The sequence below is a fragment of the Marmota marmota genome, unplaced genomic scaffold, assembly GCF_001458135.2.
Source record: "Marmota marmota marmota unplaced genomic scaffold, marMar, whole genome shotgun sequence".
In the NCBI taxonomy this organism is placed as follows: domain Eukaryota; kingdom Metazoa; phylum Chordata; class Mammalia; order Rodentia; family Sciuridae; genus Marmota; species Marmota marmota.
In genome coordinates this window covers 265,100-282,499 of record NW_026000068.1, presented here as the reverse complement: position 1 = coordinate 282,499, position 17,400 = coordinate 265,100, and the positions used below count along the sequence as shown (strand labels likewise).

The following is a 17,400-nucleotide window of genomic DNA, read 5'->3' as shown; positions in this document are numbered from 1 at the left end:
GTCCACCTGTGCAGAGCCGGGTTCTGGCCTGGCCTCATCATAGTCTTCGCACCTTCCCCACCGTGGGGTGGCCCTCCCTAGGGGCTTCCATCTCTCATCCTTAGCAGTAAGGATGGGCACAGGCCTGTCAGACAGGCAGAACAAAAGGGGACCTGGTGTGCCCAGGCTGGAGCATGTCCTGGAAGCCACCCTCCATCCGCCCTGCACACCACAGAATGAGGAGGAGGAACATGGGACCCAGGTGTGGGGGGAAACACTGATGCCACCAGATCTCCTCACTGAGAGCCTCGAGGGACTGGAGGTGAGTGAGGCCCTGCAGAAGGACAGACCTTGGGCCCTGGCCTCCAGCCTTGGCATCTGGACAGCTCCTGCGAGGGGGAGGCCAGGTGGTTTGGCTAGAACTGGGGTGCCTATCGGAGACCGTGCTGGAGAGCCCCCCGCCTCTGGCACCATTTTCTCCAAGCCACACTGGCTGTGGTGATGCTCTGTGGCCCTGGCTCTGGGTGTGCTCTGGGAGTATTCTGCAGCTCACTGAGGCTGGAGGGAGGGGCTGGGGACTGGGGACCTTCCAACACAGAGCCCCCACGTGGGATTCCAAGGAGTCATCTCCCATGCTCGGGGGAAAGGTGAATGGGAAAACCCATTCTTGTGCACAGCATTTTAAGTTGCTCCCAGGAAACACAGCTGGGCCCACTCTAAGACACAGCAGACAGTATGCCCCAGAAAACCTAGCCCTGGGTGTTTTCCACTTCTGAGAAGCTCAGAAAGCCTGGCAGGACCAGGCTCGATGGACCAGGGCCCTGCACCAGCACAGCCACTGACCCTGGATGGCCACTGACGCGAGGCGTGCGAGGAAGAAGGCCCAGAGGCAGCAGGCCAAGGCACCGTCCTCGTGTTGAGTGGTTCTGTGGCAGGCCAGCGTGGGTCAATCAGGATGGGCAGGATTGGAAGCTAGTGTCTGCAGGTGAGGGTTTGAAACAGTTTTTCCTAATGGTTGTCACCTACATGGTGACATACTCCTTGACAGAAATGAACAAAGAAGATACCAGGCACGCTACATGTGCAGGTGCTTTGTGCTGCAATGACTCCTGCTCACCTGGGGTCCACTGTGGCCATGGTGTCCACCCTGTGCTTGGCCCTCAGAAACGCACCCTTCATTTTCACCTCTGCCAAGGCTGGCAGGAGGACTGGTGCCACGGTGCAGAACAGGGAGAGCCGCGGGGGCAGGATGCTTCCTGATGGTGCCTTCTTCTTCTGTCCCAGCAAGAATTTTAGTTTCCCTTGAAACTGCATCATCTGGCATGTGAAAGCAGGAGGAAAGGGGCGTTCACAGCCTCAGAAGGAACCCGGCTCAGCGTGCGAGGACAGCTGAAGCATGGCTTGGGAGGGTGTGGAGGACGCTCGGCTCTAGAGCCTTGGGCCCCGCCCACATGCAGGTCGGCCTCCTGCAGACCAGCCCCACCCAGGCCTTCAGGGTGACCTTGGTGGCTCTGTGACTGGTGTAGCCTTGCAGGGACGAGGGTGTTCTTGTGTGAGCGCTCACGGCTGTGTGCATGCACACACGTGGCACCAGTGCATTTGCTTAGGCTGCCATCGATGAGAGCCTAAGCCACCAGCTGCCTGCCCAGTAGCAATTGTGGTGGTTCTCTGAGGGCTATTTCAGCTTAAATGTTCCATTTCTAAATTATCAGGACCATACCAGAGTCCAGAGTCCAGTAGAGGAGAAGAGATCCCCAGAGCCCACAGTCCAGATGGGGAGAGGGGAACCCCTAGAGCTCAAAGTCAGGGAGAAGAGACCCCCAGAGCCAAATGTCCAGGTGAGGAATGGGGAGATAGGATTCCCCAGAGCCCACAGTCCAGGGAGACAGGACACCGCAGAGCCCAGGGAGGTGGGACCCCCCAGCCCTCGGTCCTATTAGGGTGTGACATGCAGTGGTCACAGGAGTCCATGGTCATGGGTCCTGGCACAGGCCTGGAAGTTGAGCCCCAAGGTCCTGTGCAGCCAGGGCTCGGGTGAGAGACCTGCAGGTGCTGATGGGTGGCTGCCTGGGAGGAGGGCAGGGCCCTATGGCTCTCAGCACAGCAGGAACCCAGGGAGTTGGCAGGTGCAGGGACCCAGGTGCAGGCTCTACAGAGGCCAGCGCTGGGGGGCCTGCAGGGTGGGCGTGGGCTGGAGGACCCTTGCTCAGCTACTCCCCGGAGAAGGACGCCTCCCTGTCAGTGAGGAGCTGGAAGAGGACACGATGGGTCAAGAAGTGGAAACCCCAAGAGCAAGTCTGTGAAGGAAGAGGCGGCAACCAGAGGCTTGGGCAGGACTCCGGGGGTCCCAGCGGACTCTGCTGAAGGCTAGGCTGTGTCAGGCACCATTCCCCTCAAACACAAAGTGACCTCCGTGTCCCAGGGCTTGGCCTGTGACCTGCAGTGTGTCCCACTTGCCCCCCGCACCAGTCCTTCACCCCTGGTGGTGTCAAGGGGACACGTGGAGCCTCTGGAGACCCAACCAGGGCTCATCCTCTCTGTCCAAGGAGGCTGGGTCCCCTCTCCACCAGGGCAGGATGGACCCAGGTGTCAGGGAGCCAGAGCCGGCTGCAGGTCAGGTCCCGCTCAGGTCCCACCCACTCACCAGAAAGCCACAGGTGCTATCCAGCAGGCAGCGCACGCGGCAGACGAAGCACCGGGTCAGGAAGGCTGAGTACTCGGTGGGAGAGCCAGAGCCTCCTTCCTGGGCCCTGAGCAGCCTCCACAGCACACTGTCATCTCCTGCAGGACAGCCCAGGGAGTGGTGGTGAGGCTGGGAGACGTTGGCCAAGAGAGAGCCACAGGTGCCCAAGACGGGCTTTCACACTGTGTGGGAGCCATTCAGCCCTCCACGTGGCCCTGACTCCCTGCAGTCCTGGAGAGACCGCGGCAACGGGGGGTCTACCTTCACGGTCCCCTGCCTTTACCATATCTGTAAAACCTCACTACTCTAGAAGCCTGAGGTTGGTCTTTTCATCCAACTCTGCAAGCTGAATCATGCTGCTGCATGAGGCTGAGCTGGAGACCTTTCCTGGAATTATCAGTGTGTGTGTGTGTGAAAGATGCAGTGAAAGGGATCCCAGGGAGATGCCACCCACCCCAGGACCCCTGCCCTGTCCCCTCCAAGTCCACCATCACCTGTTCCCAATAGGTAAGGAGCACCAGCCCTAAAGAGCCAACATTTCCGGAGGCTTTTTCAGATCTTGTAAACTGGGCCAAGAAACTTCCTGGCAGACAGGAGCCTGAGGGAGTTTGTGAGGCAAGAGACTACGCAACTCCAAGAGGCGGTAAGGACTGGGTCTCCAGCCCACAGGGTGCCTGCAGTCTGTGTCCCAAGGGTCCCAGGAACACATGCTCAGACCCCAGCTCGTGGTACCACTGCAAGGTGACGTAGCTCTAAGAGCCGGGGCCTTGGTGTCAGTCGCTGGGTCGTGTCCTTGAAGGGCAGTGGGACACCAGCCTCCCTCTCCCTCTTCACATCACGGCCAGGAGGTTAGCAGTTTTGCTCCTCCAGCAGCCCCCACCACGATGTGCTGCCCCCCTAGGTCTGAAAGCAGTGATCCCACAACCATGATGAGGCACCAAATCTGAGCTAAAGAAACCTTCCTTCTTTATAAATTGGTCACCTCCAGTTCTTGTCATAGGGGTGGAGGGCCAACCACAAAGGGTGTCCTAGGCCTGGCTACAGAGCACAGCAGAGCAGCCAGGGCACAAACACCCTCGGGAGCCACTCACGGTGCCATGTGACAAGCCCACTGTAGGATTGCTGGGTGGGGAGGTCTCTGGGGAAGGCAGGATCCAGTGTGGAGTCCCACATGGTGGCAGAGGAAAAAGAGGTGTCAGCTGTGTGCACAGTGCTCTGAGCTGCCTACCCACCTGTGTCTGGGCGCGGGGGCTGGCCGAGCCCCTGGGGGGGGTCCATGGCCCAGTGCAGCTGCCGGCAGAAGTCCTGGCGGTCCTCTACATGGATGTAGTCATAAATGTTTTGGTGCATCACATCCGTCTGAAACATGGAAAAAGTTATGTCGGCCTTAAGCTGAACTGGCACTTATTCCAGGGACTCTTATTCCAGTTGTTAAACTGAAAAACCCCTACGTCCATCTGTAAAAGCAAGCCACATTCATGAAGAGAAGGTCCCCTGGAAGGAGCTCCCTGTTATGAAGGTAACTAATAAACTCACGCAGAGTGGATGAGCTCTGCCGTCTCTTCCAGGGGTCCAGCAACTCTGTGGTAAGACCTGTGGCCCTGACCTGGAGGGGTGGGTGGCAAGGGTGCCTGGCTGTGACTGTGGCCATGACTGAGAGGTAGATTCAATCGCCCACAGGCTACAGGGTTTCGCAGAGAAGGGGCAGAGAGAAGCCCAGATGTGCCGCTGTCCTTGATCAGTGTTGTCCAAGTCAGGGCTCTGGGGAGGGTAGCCTGGGGCCATGGGCAGAGACTCCTCATGGTGGAAGTGGCCCCCGGAGGCCTCCCTGAAGAGCTGGTGGCTCTGTGCTTCTTCAGGAGCTCTGTGAATGAGCAGTGTGCAGGCTGGTGGGCCATATGGTACAGGCAGCTCTGGGCCGGCAGAGAACTCCCGTGTGACCACCAGCTGAGGGTCCAGGGCCAAGTGAGGGACCAGGGCCAGTTAAGTGAAGAGGGCCAGCTGAGGGGACAGGTCCAGGTGAGGGGCCAGGGACAGGTGAGTGGACAGGGTCAGGTGAGGGGCCAGACCCAGGTGAGGAGACAGGTCCAGGTGAGGGGACAGGGCCAGGTGAGGGTCCAAGGCCAAGTATGGGGCCAGGGCCAGGGCCAGGTGAGGGGACAGAGCCTGGCGAGTGGACAGGGCCAGGTGAGTGGATAGGGCCAGGAGAGGGGACATTGCCAGGTGAGGGGACAGGGTCTGGCCTTTCAAGGCCCCTCTATCCCAGTCGTGGTCTGGGCCCCACCTCAGGTGCTCTGCCATCTTCCAAGGCTCAGCAGTGGGGAGCTACGTCCTCGTGGTCGGTCCTGCCGAGGCTGGCTGAGGCGTGGTGGCAGGTTCTCACTTTCAGGCTGTGTGACCACACTCCAGCTGGGCTGTTCTCCTGCAGTACATGCTTGGCTGCTTCACACTGGCCAGCGCAAAGGATGCCACAGGTCCATGGGGACAGCCACAGGTGGCCATGGTGTCCCGGGGAGAGGAGGTTCCATGGTAGAGGTGAGCAGGTTCCAGAACACACTCCCTCAGTGACACCTGGAGCTCAGTCTGTCCCAGTACAGCCACCAAGGTGGACAGGCCTCCTGTTTGCGGCAACTCGTGTGTCATCCAGACTGAGTGTCTTTGCATGTACTTACTGGTCTTCAGATGTATGCGTGCCGTGTGCTGCATGTGGAGGCATGGACACATGCAGGTGTGTGCTGCCAGACTGTCCTTCTCGTGGTCACCATCCAATCTGCCTCTTCCTCCTGGGCCTGGGCTGCATGCCCCTGGCTGACTCAACTCTGCAGGGAATGCACAGTCCGACTCCTGCCTTTTGGTCTTGCTTAAGAGATCTTTCCTCACAGATCTCCTAACTCTGCCCTGCTGTGTGCCTTCCGGGAATGTGTGCCTCCATGGTCTGCATGTGGTGTGAAGGAGGAGATGAGATCCCTCTTCCTTCCATCGGGTCTGGCTGGCACTGCATCTCTCCTGAACAGAGAGCCCTTTCCTCCTGCCAAGAGCAGCACTAAGCGTTCACCACCAGCCCAGGCCCTCTGCCTCAGAATACTGCTGCTTGTGGGTCTGTGTGACCTAGTGCAATCCACGTGGCCTATAGCCTGTGAAGCTGTGTCCCCAGGAGTACAAGTCCGCAACAGTCATCCTCTCCTTCTCCCTTCTCCTCCTTCTTCTGGATAGTTTGGATATTCTTAACCTCTGCGTTTCCATGGAAATTTTAGAATTAGTGTGTCAATGCCTACCAAAAAGTTGTCAAGTTTTTGTTATAATTTCATCAATTCTGTAACTTGGTTTGCACAAAAATGACATCTTAATAGCTATGTCATGTCTCCAACCCATAAATATGGTATAGCTCTTGTGGTACCTGATTGGCCTAATGCTTTATACCTTCTGAATGGAGGAACTACTGTGTATTGTTGATGGGTTGTTCCTTGGAAGGTGGCGTTTCAAATCCTGTTGTCATGGTGTTTTCCCTCTAGTTCGTATGGGAGGAAGTGGGGTGCTGACCCCCAGCAGCAGGCAGGCGTGATGCAGGCAGGTGAAAAGTGGGCCCATGACTCACACTAGACTCTCCCACGGTGTGTGGGTGACTCTGAGCTTCACAGAACCACTGGAGGGTGCTTATCCCCAACACTCTCAGGCCACCCCAGTCTCTCTCATAAGAAAAGGGGTGTGTGGGGTCTGCAGTTAACCACTTGGGGACAGACAGACCCGGGAGAGGCCCAGCACAGCCAGCTAAGGCAAGCCTGCAGACAGGGAACAGACAGAGCTCTGTTTTCACAACTAGCTGGGCACATCTGACTGCCCATGTCCCACCTGACCTCCCGAGCAGGTCCACAAGGCAGTGTCCAGAGAATAAATTCAAGGAGTGAGAGAAGGACACCACTGCTCAGCACTGCAGCATGGGTGCTGCCGTCCAGGGCAGCCAGCCTCCAGCTCTAAGCTAGCGCAGTGAAACCAGCTCCCAGCTCGGACACATGACTCCTTCCTGCAGTCTGTCCTTTCCACCTCTCTGTATAAGCATGACCCTGGCTGCAGAGTAGTAGCTGCAGGGGTCACCGAGCTGGTATTATCTGTCATGGCTCACTTGGGGACAGCTGCCACAGTGACCAGGAGGGGTTGGCAGCTTCCTGAGTGTCAGGAATCTAAACCCCCCCCCCCCCTGCTCATCACAGGCTGGGCACGAGACACAAGGGACAGAGCATTCGGGCTGCCACAGAAGGAACGGGTCCTGGCTTCTGGCAAAGTGCTCTGCATGAGATGTTTTCAAGAGCACAAGCTGGTGTGGCATCTCGTGACAATTTTGCAAAGCCTGGTTTCATGGCATTTGGGAACAATTTCTTTAAAATAAAGGAAAGCTGTTTTCCACCTCTAACACTGGGGCGGGGGGCACGGATAATGAAGCTCCAAGGAAACAATAATCCCAAGATCAGGTTCCAACTGGGAATCAATGCCACCCTCCTGCACCTCCCTTTGTCTCCAGAGCCAGATCCTATGTGAGACACTCCTGGGAGTCGGCTCCTGGTGTGCTGTGGAGCTCAAGGACTGCTGGGGGAAGGCACTGGGAAAGGTCCCTCTGAGCATGAGGAAGGCAGGCAGGGGCCCAGCGCCAACTCAGACCCTGCACATGCACCCAAAGGGCCCATATCCAGGGCTATGTCCCCACCTGTCCATGTCCTCAAGCTCTGTGCTGTGAAGAGCACTGGGACCCCACAGTGAGGGAGGCATCAAGTCACAGCTGACCGCCTGACAGACACTTCTCTACTTCCCACTGTGAGAGTGACATCTGAGGATCTGAGCCTGAGTGGCAGACACCCTCAGGCTGCTCAGGGGTTGGTGTCACCTGAGGGATGAGGGACTCTGCTGCCACCTTAGTCCCTGGAGATCTGGTGCATCACCAGAAGATGGAAAACTCCCAGCAGCAGACCCTGGGGACAGTACAGGGCAGGTCCAAGGCACCCCAGGCCAGCAAGAGCAGACAGAAAGGCTGGCCCCTCCCCCTGAGGTGCGAGGGCCTTTGCCAGGGCCCAGGGCCCCTCATGGCTCCTAGGAGCAGGCAGAGGTGGACACTGCCCAGTCCATGAACAGGAAACGAGGCTCGGAGCAGACAGGTGACTGTTGAGCTGCAGAGCCGGCCTCCCCTGTGCTGTGTCCCCCCCAGCTGCTGTGAAGCCCGCAGGTCCAGCACATAGTCCCCCCGTCGGGTCCTACACAGGGCTGTAGGACTGCCCCAGGTCTAGTGATGGGTGTGTCCAGAGGGGTGACCAACACGCGTGGTTGTGTCCTGGGAGAGAGGTGCCCCAGGGTGTAAGTGAGTGTGCCTGTCCTCCACACAGCTTCCCCGGGGCTTAGAACAGGAAAGGAATACAACGGGACAAGGCCTGGTGGTCACCAGATCCCTGTGGTTTGCAGGGAGCCTGGCCTTGGACTCAGGCGGCAGGAAGTTGAATTCAGAGGTGGGGGCAAGGAACTGCTATAGCTGTTTCGGTTCTGGGAAACCATTTGAAATTAGGTTTTTCTTGGAAATTAGGTAAAAGACATGCTGGCCTCAGGAGCCCCAGGCAGACTTGAGTTTTAACGTGTTGGGGACCCCCACGCTTGGATCCTGGCTCTGTGCAGGCCTGGTTTTCTGCCTGACAGAGGTGCTGGTCTTGATCACTCCACACACTGTCGCCACCCCTCACGTCCCTCCATGCTGGCAGAGGCCGGAGCCAGCCGTCCTGCCCCACAGGCTCAGCTGGGCAGCCCAGCCACCAGGGGCCTCCTCCAGGGCAGCCCCCCTGCAAACAGGCCTGCTTCTGGCCAGCCCTTGACCCTTAGTGCCCTCCGCCAACCTGGGCCAGGGCCTCTCAGCTGGGTGGGGTATCTGTGAGCTCCCTCTGCGGCCCGGGGGCTGTCTTCACATGGCTGCTGCTCCTGGGGGGGTCACTGCGGTCTCCTACTCAGAGCTGCCTCCTCAGCCCTTGACTCCTTCTGACTGCTGATTCCCCAGCTGCAGGGGTGTCTGTGTCCCAGGTTCTTCCCCTCCGTCCATGGCTTTTCCTGCTCCAGAACTGTGTCTCTTCTCTCCAGAGGGGACGTCTCTGTGGGGTGGCCTGCTCAACGCACTGAAGGGCCCCAGATATGCTTCTGAGTACCCAGCAAGTCCATGGGGGAAACGTGGATTCTCTGCTTGACCTTTTGAGTTCCCATGGGACTTTTATTTCCCTCCAGAGTCCAAACAACAACAACAAAAAAAAGCTCCCTGTCCTTTCTGGGCCTCAGAGGGGGCCTTCTGTGTGGTACCCTTTCCTGGGATGTCACCCTCCAAACTAGTGTTCCAGGCCCCTCAGCCCAGCCCAGCTCTCTGTCCAGGTCTGGAAACCCCAACCCAGGCTGGTGAGGAGATCCAGGAGGAGCCACGGCAGTAGACAATGGCTGCTGAGCATCTGGAGCCTCCTGCAGACTGAGGGGGAGAAACACCCCCTAGGCAAAGCGTGTGGGACCCACCTGCCAAGGCTCGGCCTGTGAAGGCGGGTCTCTGCCGTTTCCTAAGCTGTGCCGGGCGAAGGTGACAGCCCAGCACCTAGCAGGCGCCGCGGCTGGCTTCACGTACCTGGTGGAAGCCCAGATAGTCCACAATGGTGGGCGAGGCGTAGAAGATCATCCCCTCGGCACTCACAACCAGGGCAAAGCCATTGAGAGACTGGAAAAGACAAGAGAGCCCAGTGGGCCACCTCAGAGGGAGAAAGACTCCTGCGTGAGTCTCCACGCTTCCTCTGCTTCGCCTTCAAACCCACGCCTCCAGAAGCACCCTTTGACCTCAGTGCGTCCTGCCAGGTCCCCAGCAGAGGCCAAGAGTCACTTCTCCTTTCTCTGCTGGGAGCCAACGTGCTCTTGGCGATACAAACCACAGACCCAGGCAGAACAGGGCATGCCACTGCCCTCTGCCGGCCTCCCCGCTGCTGCCCACTCTTAAGGAAGTTCCTGGCGTCTCTGAGCTTTCAACAGACACGGAGCTCCACCAAGTGTTTCCTGTATCTGCTGAAACCACCTGGGCTCTTCCTTGTCTTCCTGACAGGCAGCCTGCATTGCTGGTGACCCCTGCGTGGACGCGCCCTGGCGTTCTCCTGCAGGAGCGTTCTGTGCAGTAACACTGGTCAGCCCTTTCCCCTCAGTGTGGTGTCAAGCAAGGGGGTCATGAGAGGCCCCACCCTTGCTCTCTCCCAGGCCACTCATGCAGGACAGGGCCCGTGTTCCCGGAGGGACTGGGTCTCCTCACCTTCATCTGGCTTGGCCCCGGGGGAGACGCTGGTGACGCAGTGCACTTCCACACCACATTGATGTGTGCGATGTCAGCGTGTGCAGGTGTTTATCCTCCTCATAGCCACCGTTTCCCCAGAACACCACCATCAAGCATGACTTTAAAATTCACCCATGCTTATTATGTACAGCACTCCTTATGACTGTTAGGTATGCTCACAATCGTGGGTTTTTCTTTTTTTAAAAGATCTTTTTTAATAGACACAATATCTTTCTTTCTTTCTTTCTTTCTTTCTTTATTTATTTATTTTCTGTGCTGAGGACGAACCCAGTACCTCACAAGTGCGAGGCAAGTGCTCTACCGCTGAGCTATAACCCTGGCCCCCAACTGGGGGGGGGGGGCGGGTTTAAGGCACATCACTGTGCTGTGCTGGACTTCACAGCCTGCCTTTACTCACAAAGCAAGTCCTACACTCTGTCCTGTGGTGGCTTCCCAGAGCCACAGCCAGTGAGGATGCACAAGATACCAGAGCCCCTAACAATGACCAGTGAGTGTTCTAGAGACCATCTATCTGTCACCTACCTACCTACCCACCTGTGTGCCTATCCATCACCCATCCATGGTGACTGCCACCCATCCTCCCATCCATCATGCCAGCCTGTCTCTGTCGTCCATGTATCATCATCAATCATCTAGCTATCACTTCTACCTGTGTCCTATCACGTATCCATCCATCATCTCTACTGTCATCCATCCATCACTTCTACCTGTGTCCTATCACGTATCCATCCATCATCTCTACTGTCATCCATCCATCACTTCTACCTAATGTATATCACGTGTCCATCCATCATCTCTATTATCGCCTATCATCTGTCCATCACATTTACCTATTATCTATCCATCCATCGTCTCTATTATCATCTACTATCTATTCATCCTTTGCTGAGAGCCACGGCCGAGTCTGTATGGCCCCTGGCATTTTGCCAACAGTATTGATTGACAGGCGAGGCATTACTATCCGCCTCTGCCGCTACTTTTGAGTTCTCGCACTATTTTAGAGTTCTTGTGGGGATTTCCCGAGAGTTCCCATTGGTTGGGGAAGTGCAGGAGGAGGGATTTCCGGGAGAGATATTTCCGGCTGGGGGTTCCTGGACGAGCCGCGTGGTGTTCGGGAGGATTCCCCGGGAGCTGTGTGAAGTGTTTCCCTGCAGTTCAAAAATAAAGTTTGTTCCTGCTTCAGTGGCTCGTGATTTGTGCCCAGCCAGACTGCGACAATCCTTCATCTCTATTATCATATATTATCTATTTATCTGTCATCTCTCTTATCATCTATCAATTACCTATCACTTATCTCTAGTTATTACCTATCATCCATTCATTGGATGAATCTCTATCACCTACTTATCTATCCCACCTATTTATCTTTCATGATAACATCTTTCATCTATTATGATAATCATTTATTGACCATGTGTCTATCCATCTATCGATCACCTCTATCATCCATCAGTATAATCATATTTATGTATCATCTATCTGTCTATCCATCATCTCTGTCATGTATTACCTACCATGTATCATCATGTATCTACCTCTCCATCTGTCCATCATCCTGACAACATCTCTCTTTCTCTCTCATCTGTCCATCAGCATGCCCAGGGAGCCCTAGTGAGCACGACCATGCTAAGTGGAAGACCTTTCAGTCTCACGTTGCCCTTGTGAGTTTGGACTGGTCATGAGTCCACTTGGGCAGTGCAACAGCTGGTGCGAGGGCTTTGGCCCCCTGGACAGCACTGTTCATAGATGGCTCAGTTGTTCCTGTGAGACCCAGACAGTCAGAGCCTGCAGCATCTGAGAAGTCTCTGGCAACTGGCAGAACATTGACTCATTTCCCTTAATTATTTTTTTCCATATTTTTCCATATTTTTCCATAGTTCAAACCCCTTAGTTCCTGAACACATTAGATGCTTTTCCCCATTTTATTTTGAACTTTGCCAATCTGCTAAGTGAAGACTTAATTTCCCACCACGGTTTCCTTTCTTGGATTACTGAAGAGATGATCCAAATTCACGGGGACATGCTTCTCTTGCATGGCGACTTGCCTGTGTGGGTCATATGCTGATTTTTCTGCTGGGATTTTACATATCCATTTCCAAGAGTTTGTGAAATGTTGGTATTGAAGACCCATAGGTGGCAGATAAGGGCTGCACCTACACCCAAGTCCCCACTCACCATGGAAGATGAGGGAGGACAAGATGCAGGGAGCCAGCCTTGGTCAGCAGCAGAGCAGAGCACGGCAGACATCCAACCCACAGGCAGAGGTCAGATCAAGGACCAAGGAGTCAGGCCCAGGTGCCCCAGGGGAGAACGCAGGGCCCTCCAGATCCGTCAGGAGAAGAACAGCTGCTCCACCCGCGGAGGAGGAATGCGCAGAACTAGGAGCGAAAATCCAGCGGAAAGGCTCCAGCCGGCAGAGATCACCAGCAAGGGAGGGTGTTAGGGTCTGTCAACAGTCAGGATGGCGCCTGGCATTTTGCAGAGGGAGTGGTTTGTGAAGTAACAAAAGCGAGCCATTAAGTGTGGAGATTCCTGATTGGTTGACTGCTGTATCTAGTTTATGCTAATTAGATAAGCTGTGTGGAATGTAGATATACCCCTCCTGTCCTACAATAAACGGCTCCCACTCCTGCTGTATCAATCTACACAAGTTGCTCGTCACCCCCCAGTTATTTTGCTGCAGCCGGACTGCGGCAGGAGGGTTTGTTCTTTACTATGTTTATTAATAAACTCTCAAGAAGAATCCTCAAGAAAAATACAGACCACACCAGGAATTCACAGCTCCTTCAAAAAGTAAAAGGGTAATAAGGAACTTCCTCTTCCTCTTGCTCATTCATTCATTCATTAGCAGTACTGCACTGGAACCCAGAAAAGGCCCACTGCTGAGCCACACCCGGGCTCTGCCTGGTATCTATTGAAAACACTGAATTTGTAATCAATAGCTTCCCACAGAGAGAATGGTAGGCCCAAATCAGAAAGCACAACCACCTGGGAGCAGGCCTAAAAGACAGCATGTGAGGCCTGCATGGGAAGCTGTGGACGCTGCCGAGAGGCCTCAGAGGCCAAGGGACACCCGTGTCCCCAGCGGAGAGACGCACCTCTGCAGACGCAGTGCGACCCGACCAGAGCACAGTGCACTGGCTCCTATGGGAATAACAAGCTGATTCTAAAGCGGGTGGAGCCCCAAGGGACCCAGGAGCTCTTCTTGAGGAAAAGCAGAGTAGCAGAACTTAGAGGACAGGCACCAGGGCCAGCCATAGTCCCCAGGAAACACTGCCCTGGGGTGAGGGCAAGACCGACCTTCAGTCATGGCATGAGGCTCCATCCAACAGGGATAGAGCAGCAGATGGTCACGGCTGGGACGATGGTCCATTGTGCAGGAAAAATGAGCCCAAGTCCTGTCTCTCTGCACGCACCAACATTAATTCAAGATACACAGTAGAGCCATGGAGCTCCCAGAGGACACACAGGGAGCACCGCCGTGAGCTTGAGGCAGGTGGATCTGGACAGTACAGAAGGCCCTGCCTGGAGAAGACCACCTAGAGCACACTGATGGAGGTCTCTATCCAGCATATACAAAGAGCCTCTACAAATCAACCATAAGAGATGCACAACCCAATTTTGGAAAAATGGACAAAACACTTAAACAGATACTTTTCCAAAGGAAAAGAAATGAAACATGCTCTGTACTGTCAGTCACTGGGGAGTGCAGACTTAAACTCCATGAGGACACCATTTCACACACCGGGACAGTTCTGTGAGAGCGGCTGACAGCAGGGCCGCTGGAGGTCACGGAGCATCACGGTGGGATGTGGCTGCTTGGGAAACTGTTCTCAGTTCCTCATAAAAGTGGTCCTACATCACCAGGTGCCCGGAAATTCCACTCTGGTATTTTTTATAAATAACTTATTTCTCTTTTATTAAAATTTTAAAATGACTTAGTAGCACTTGGTCACATGACTATGCCCCCATATTTTGTTGTGTTTTGTTTTTAAATGTTCATTCTCCTTCCTTGGTTTTTGGGAGGCACTTTAAGACACTGGTATAGGGGGAGACTTTGGGGTGAGATCCCAAAAGCACAGGCAACAAAAGCAAAAATGGGTGCCTGGCGGACCAAGAAGATGAGCTCAGCGTGGAGACGTCGGGGCAGAGGAGACCTCGGGAGGGGCCTGGAGGCCACCCTCAGCAGAGGCACCACATCAGAACACAGTGGCAAGTGCCCAATGGAAAGGGCAGCTGGCCCGCAGAGACACTCCTGCCAGGAAGACACGCAAATGCTAACTGCACCCAGAAACACCGGGCATAGCAACCGCAGGCCGGGCCAGTCAGACTCACAGATGAGTGACCGCCTGCCCCTGGGTGATGGTCTTCATCAAAAAGATAAGTGGCAGCAGTGCTGGAGACGATGCACAGGGGGGCCCTCGCGCCCCACTGGAGGGAATGCCACCCACCGTGCCCACAGAGCAGCTGGAGGTCACCAGGCCCAGGCCAGGTTCATCCTGGGAAAATGAAGCTGCCAAGGCCGGGCACCACGCTCGTGTCCATCGGCAGAGAGATGGGTGAAGAAACCTGGATCATGTGCACCCGGAACCCCTAGTCAGCCACAAAGAATAAGGAGATCCTGCCATGTGCAGCAACATGGTGGAGCTGGCGGAGGTCTCAGAGTGAAGACTGCCAGGTGATGGAAGCTAAGAAAGCTGGTTTCCTAGAGGTGGGGGACAGAGCAGAGGTCACTGGGTGGGGGGAGCTGAGGGGTGCAGGCACCAAACACAGCCACGTAGTAGGGTGACAGTTGTCCACAAAGCAAAAGCTCTGGTCTATACAGCTCTGGATGAGGAGTTCACATGTTCCCAACACCAAACATGGGGAAGATGTTTAAAGAATGGAGTGCTGATCACCCTGACTTATCATCACCACTGCACGAACACATCAGATCACCACACCGTGCCCCACACATGAAACATGCACACTGGTCATGTCCACAAGGATGCACACCCAGTGCTGACCCAAGAGACCGGGGGTGTTCACAGAAAACCTGATCAAGGCTCTTCATGGCAGCCATGTCCATCAAAATCGGAAGCTGGAAACAACCCAGTGACCACCCACTGCAGGAAGAGTCCTATCCTGGAATATTATTACACAATAAGAAGCAGATTTAAAACACTAGTGATGGTGCATGAGCACAGATGAATCTCAGAATCCATGTCAAGTCAAGGAAGCGGACCCAGAGGCATGTGCACAGTCTGTTTGTAGGAAGTCCAAGAACAGGCCACATGAATGGACAGCGAGAAGTATCAGAAAGTGGTTCCCTGGGGCAGGCGGGCGGACTGAATAAAAGTGGAAGAAAGTTCTCTATACAAATAATTTGAGAACCCAAATTAAGTATGTATTTTCCTAATAAAATATAATTAACCATATTGACCCCATTAGAGTACAAGCTTACAAGATCAATATCAGTAGAAGAAATAGAGAAAGTTATCAAGGAACTAACTACCCCACCCAAATGCACCAGATGGTTTTTACATGGAATTCTATCAAATTTTCAAAGATCAGATAACATCAATGCCCCATAAACTGTCTCAGAGCATAGAAAGTGAAGGGAAACTTCCAACCCCTTTAAGTATGGCACTGGTACTTCACTTGGATATGGAAAATTATTGACCAACACCACCTTTGAACATGGACATAAATGTGCTAAACAAAATACCAACAGACTTCAACTGATTTCACATGAATAAAACAATATATCAATGAAAAGGGAAATTGTTCCAGGAATGCAAGGTCGGTAACCTTGGGAATCTATTAATACAATATACCACATTATTGACCTAAGAAGTATCTTCACTGTTCTCCATAGACGTGAGAAAGTCTTCCACAGAGTCCAACACTCACTCTGGATAAAAGAGAGACACTGAAAGAACAGGCATCATTGATGCGGTCTTAACATATGTGTGTGTGTTTTACTCCTGAGATAGCGACTTTTTTGACAGAGAAACATTCAAGGCATCTCCAGTAAGATCAAGAAATGAGGCAAAGTGTCCCTGCTGCCCACTCCAGCGGTGGGCAAACTGTCCACACATGACCGTCACTGGGACACGCCACACCAGCTCTTAACTTGTGCCTGTAGCTGCACTGCCGTGGCCAAGCTGGGTGGTCGAGACACACAGCACACCCACAAAGCCCAAAGGACTGTCCATCGGGCCCTTAAAGAAGAGGTGCTGCCCGGTCCCGCAATACGAAGCTCATCAGAGGAGCAGATGTGAGCGACTGACTGGGGCCTAGGAAACGGGAGAGAGCAAAGCTCCTCTCTGCTTCAGAGCAGCCCGGAGCCCTGGCAAGTCGATGAGGAAACAGCCAATGAAGGGACCGTGAGGAATGAGCCCACCTTACCAATGACCTCTGCGTACTAGAAAACTGGCCAAACCAGGGGACGCAACAGCAGATGAAACCCACTTACAGAGACACCGAGGAAGCTAACGACGTGCAAATAAACCTGACACAAAGTGTGCAAAACCCACATGAAGAGAGCTTCAGAGCATCTCAAGAGTCACCAATTGTATCTGAACAAATGGAAGATTCCCCAGGGGCACGGGAGGTCAGTCAGCGCCACGAAGCTGTCTTCCCTGGTGAACCTGGGAACACACTGCAATATCAGTGGCCAGTCAGCTGCTCACAGCTGGGACCAAGTACCTGAGAAAATCGGCTTAGAGGAGGAAGAGTTGTGGTTTCAGAGGTCTCAGTATGGCTCCCATGGCTGGTGGTCTCCCCGCTCCATGCTGGGGGGCTCACACAGCTGGGGTATTTTCTGTTTCTTAAAGGTTTCCCAGAGCCTGCCTCTAAACACCAGCTGCCCAGATCCCAGCCTCCCCTGATCCTGAGACTTCCCGTTCTCCCTTCCAGCGCTGTGACGACTGTTCAGGGTACACCCTACTTAGAAGGTCCCCAGCTCCCACAGGGGGCAGTCTGGTCATGAGGCAGAAACAGCGCAGAAATCCACTTCCTGAAGGGAGCCGCTGGGCCGCGCCCTGGCACTGTCCAGCAGGAAGAGCAGTGGGCGATGGCAGGAATGGGGACCCCTCTGGGTGGAGGCCCTGCAGTGCCAGGACCTCTCCGGGGCGCCAAGCAGGGCTGGGCCACACTGCAGAGGGCTCCTTCCTCCCTCTGCCTGTCTCTGCAGTTCTCCCTGATTCACCCCAATTAGCTCTGCCATGGATTTCCTGCCTCGTTAGGCCAGACGCAGGGAGCCCCTTGGTGACAGATACCAGTGCGTGAGCCGGAACCTCTGCCTGGTCCCCCTGCAGTGTTGTTTCCCAGGGTTCACGTGTGACTCAACCAGGAAAGGTCCTGGTTCCCACGCAGCCGGACATTCCCGGAGCTGAAGGGAGAGAAGCAGGGACAAACC

At 54.7% G+C, this 17,400-nt stretch overlaps 1 protein-coding gene across 2 annotated transcripts in view; it reads right to left on the bottom strand.

Moving 5' to 3' along the window:
* Positions 1-17,400, bottom strand: part of Ahrr (aryl hydrocarbon receptor repressor) — an 82,787-nt gene that overhangs the window by 11,302 nt on the left and 54,085 nt on the right. For both annotated transcript variants that reach the window (XM_015490425.2, XM_048813941.1), the window contains exons 5-8: positions 9,291-9,380; positions 3,895-4,021; positions 2,624-2,760; positions 1,097-1,296 (exon numbers count right to left, since the gene is read on the bottom strand). In XM_015490425.2, coding sequence (XP_015345911.1) covers positions 1,097-1,296; positions 2,624-2,760; positions 3,895-4,021; positions 9,291-9,380 — 554 coding nt within the window. The remainder of the gene's footprint in view (positions 1-1,096; positions 1,297-2,623; positions 2,761-3,894; positions 4,022-9,290; positions 9,381-17,400) is intronic.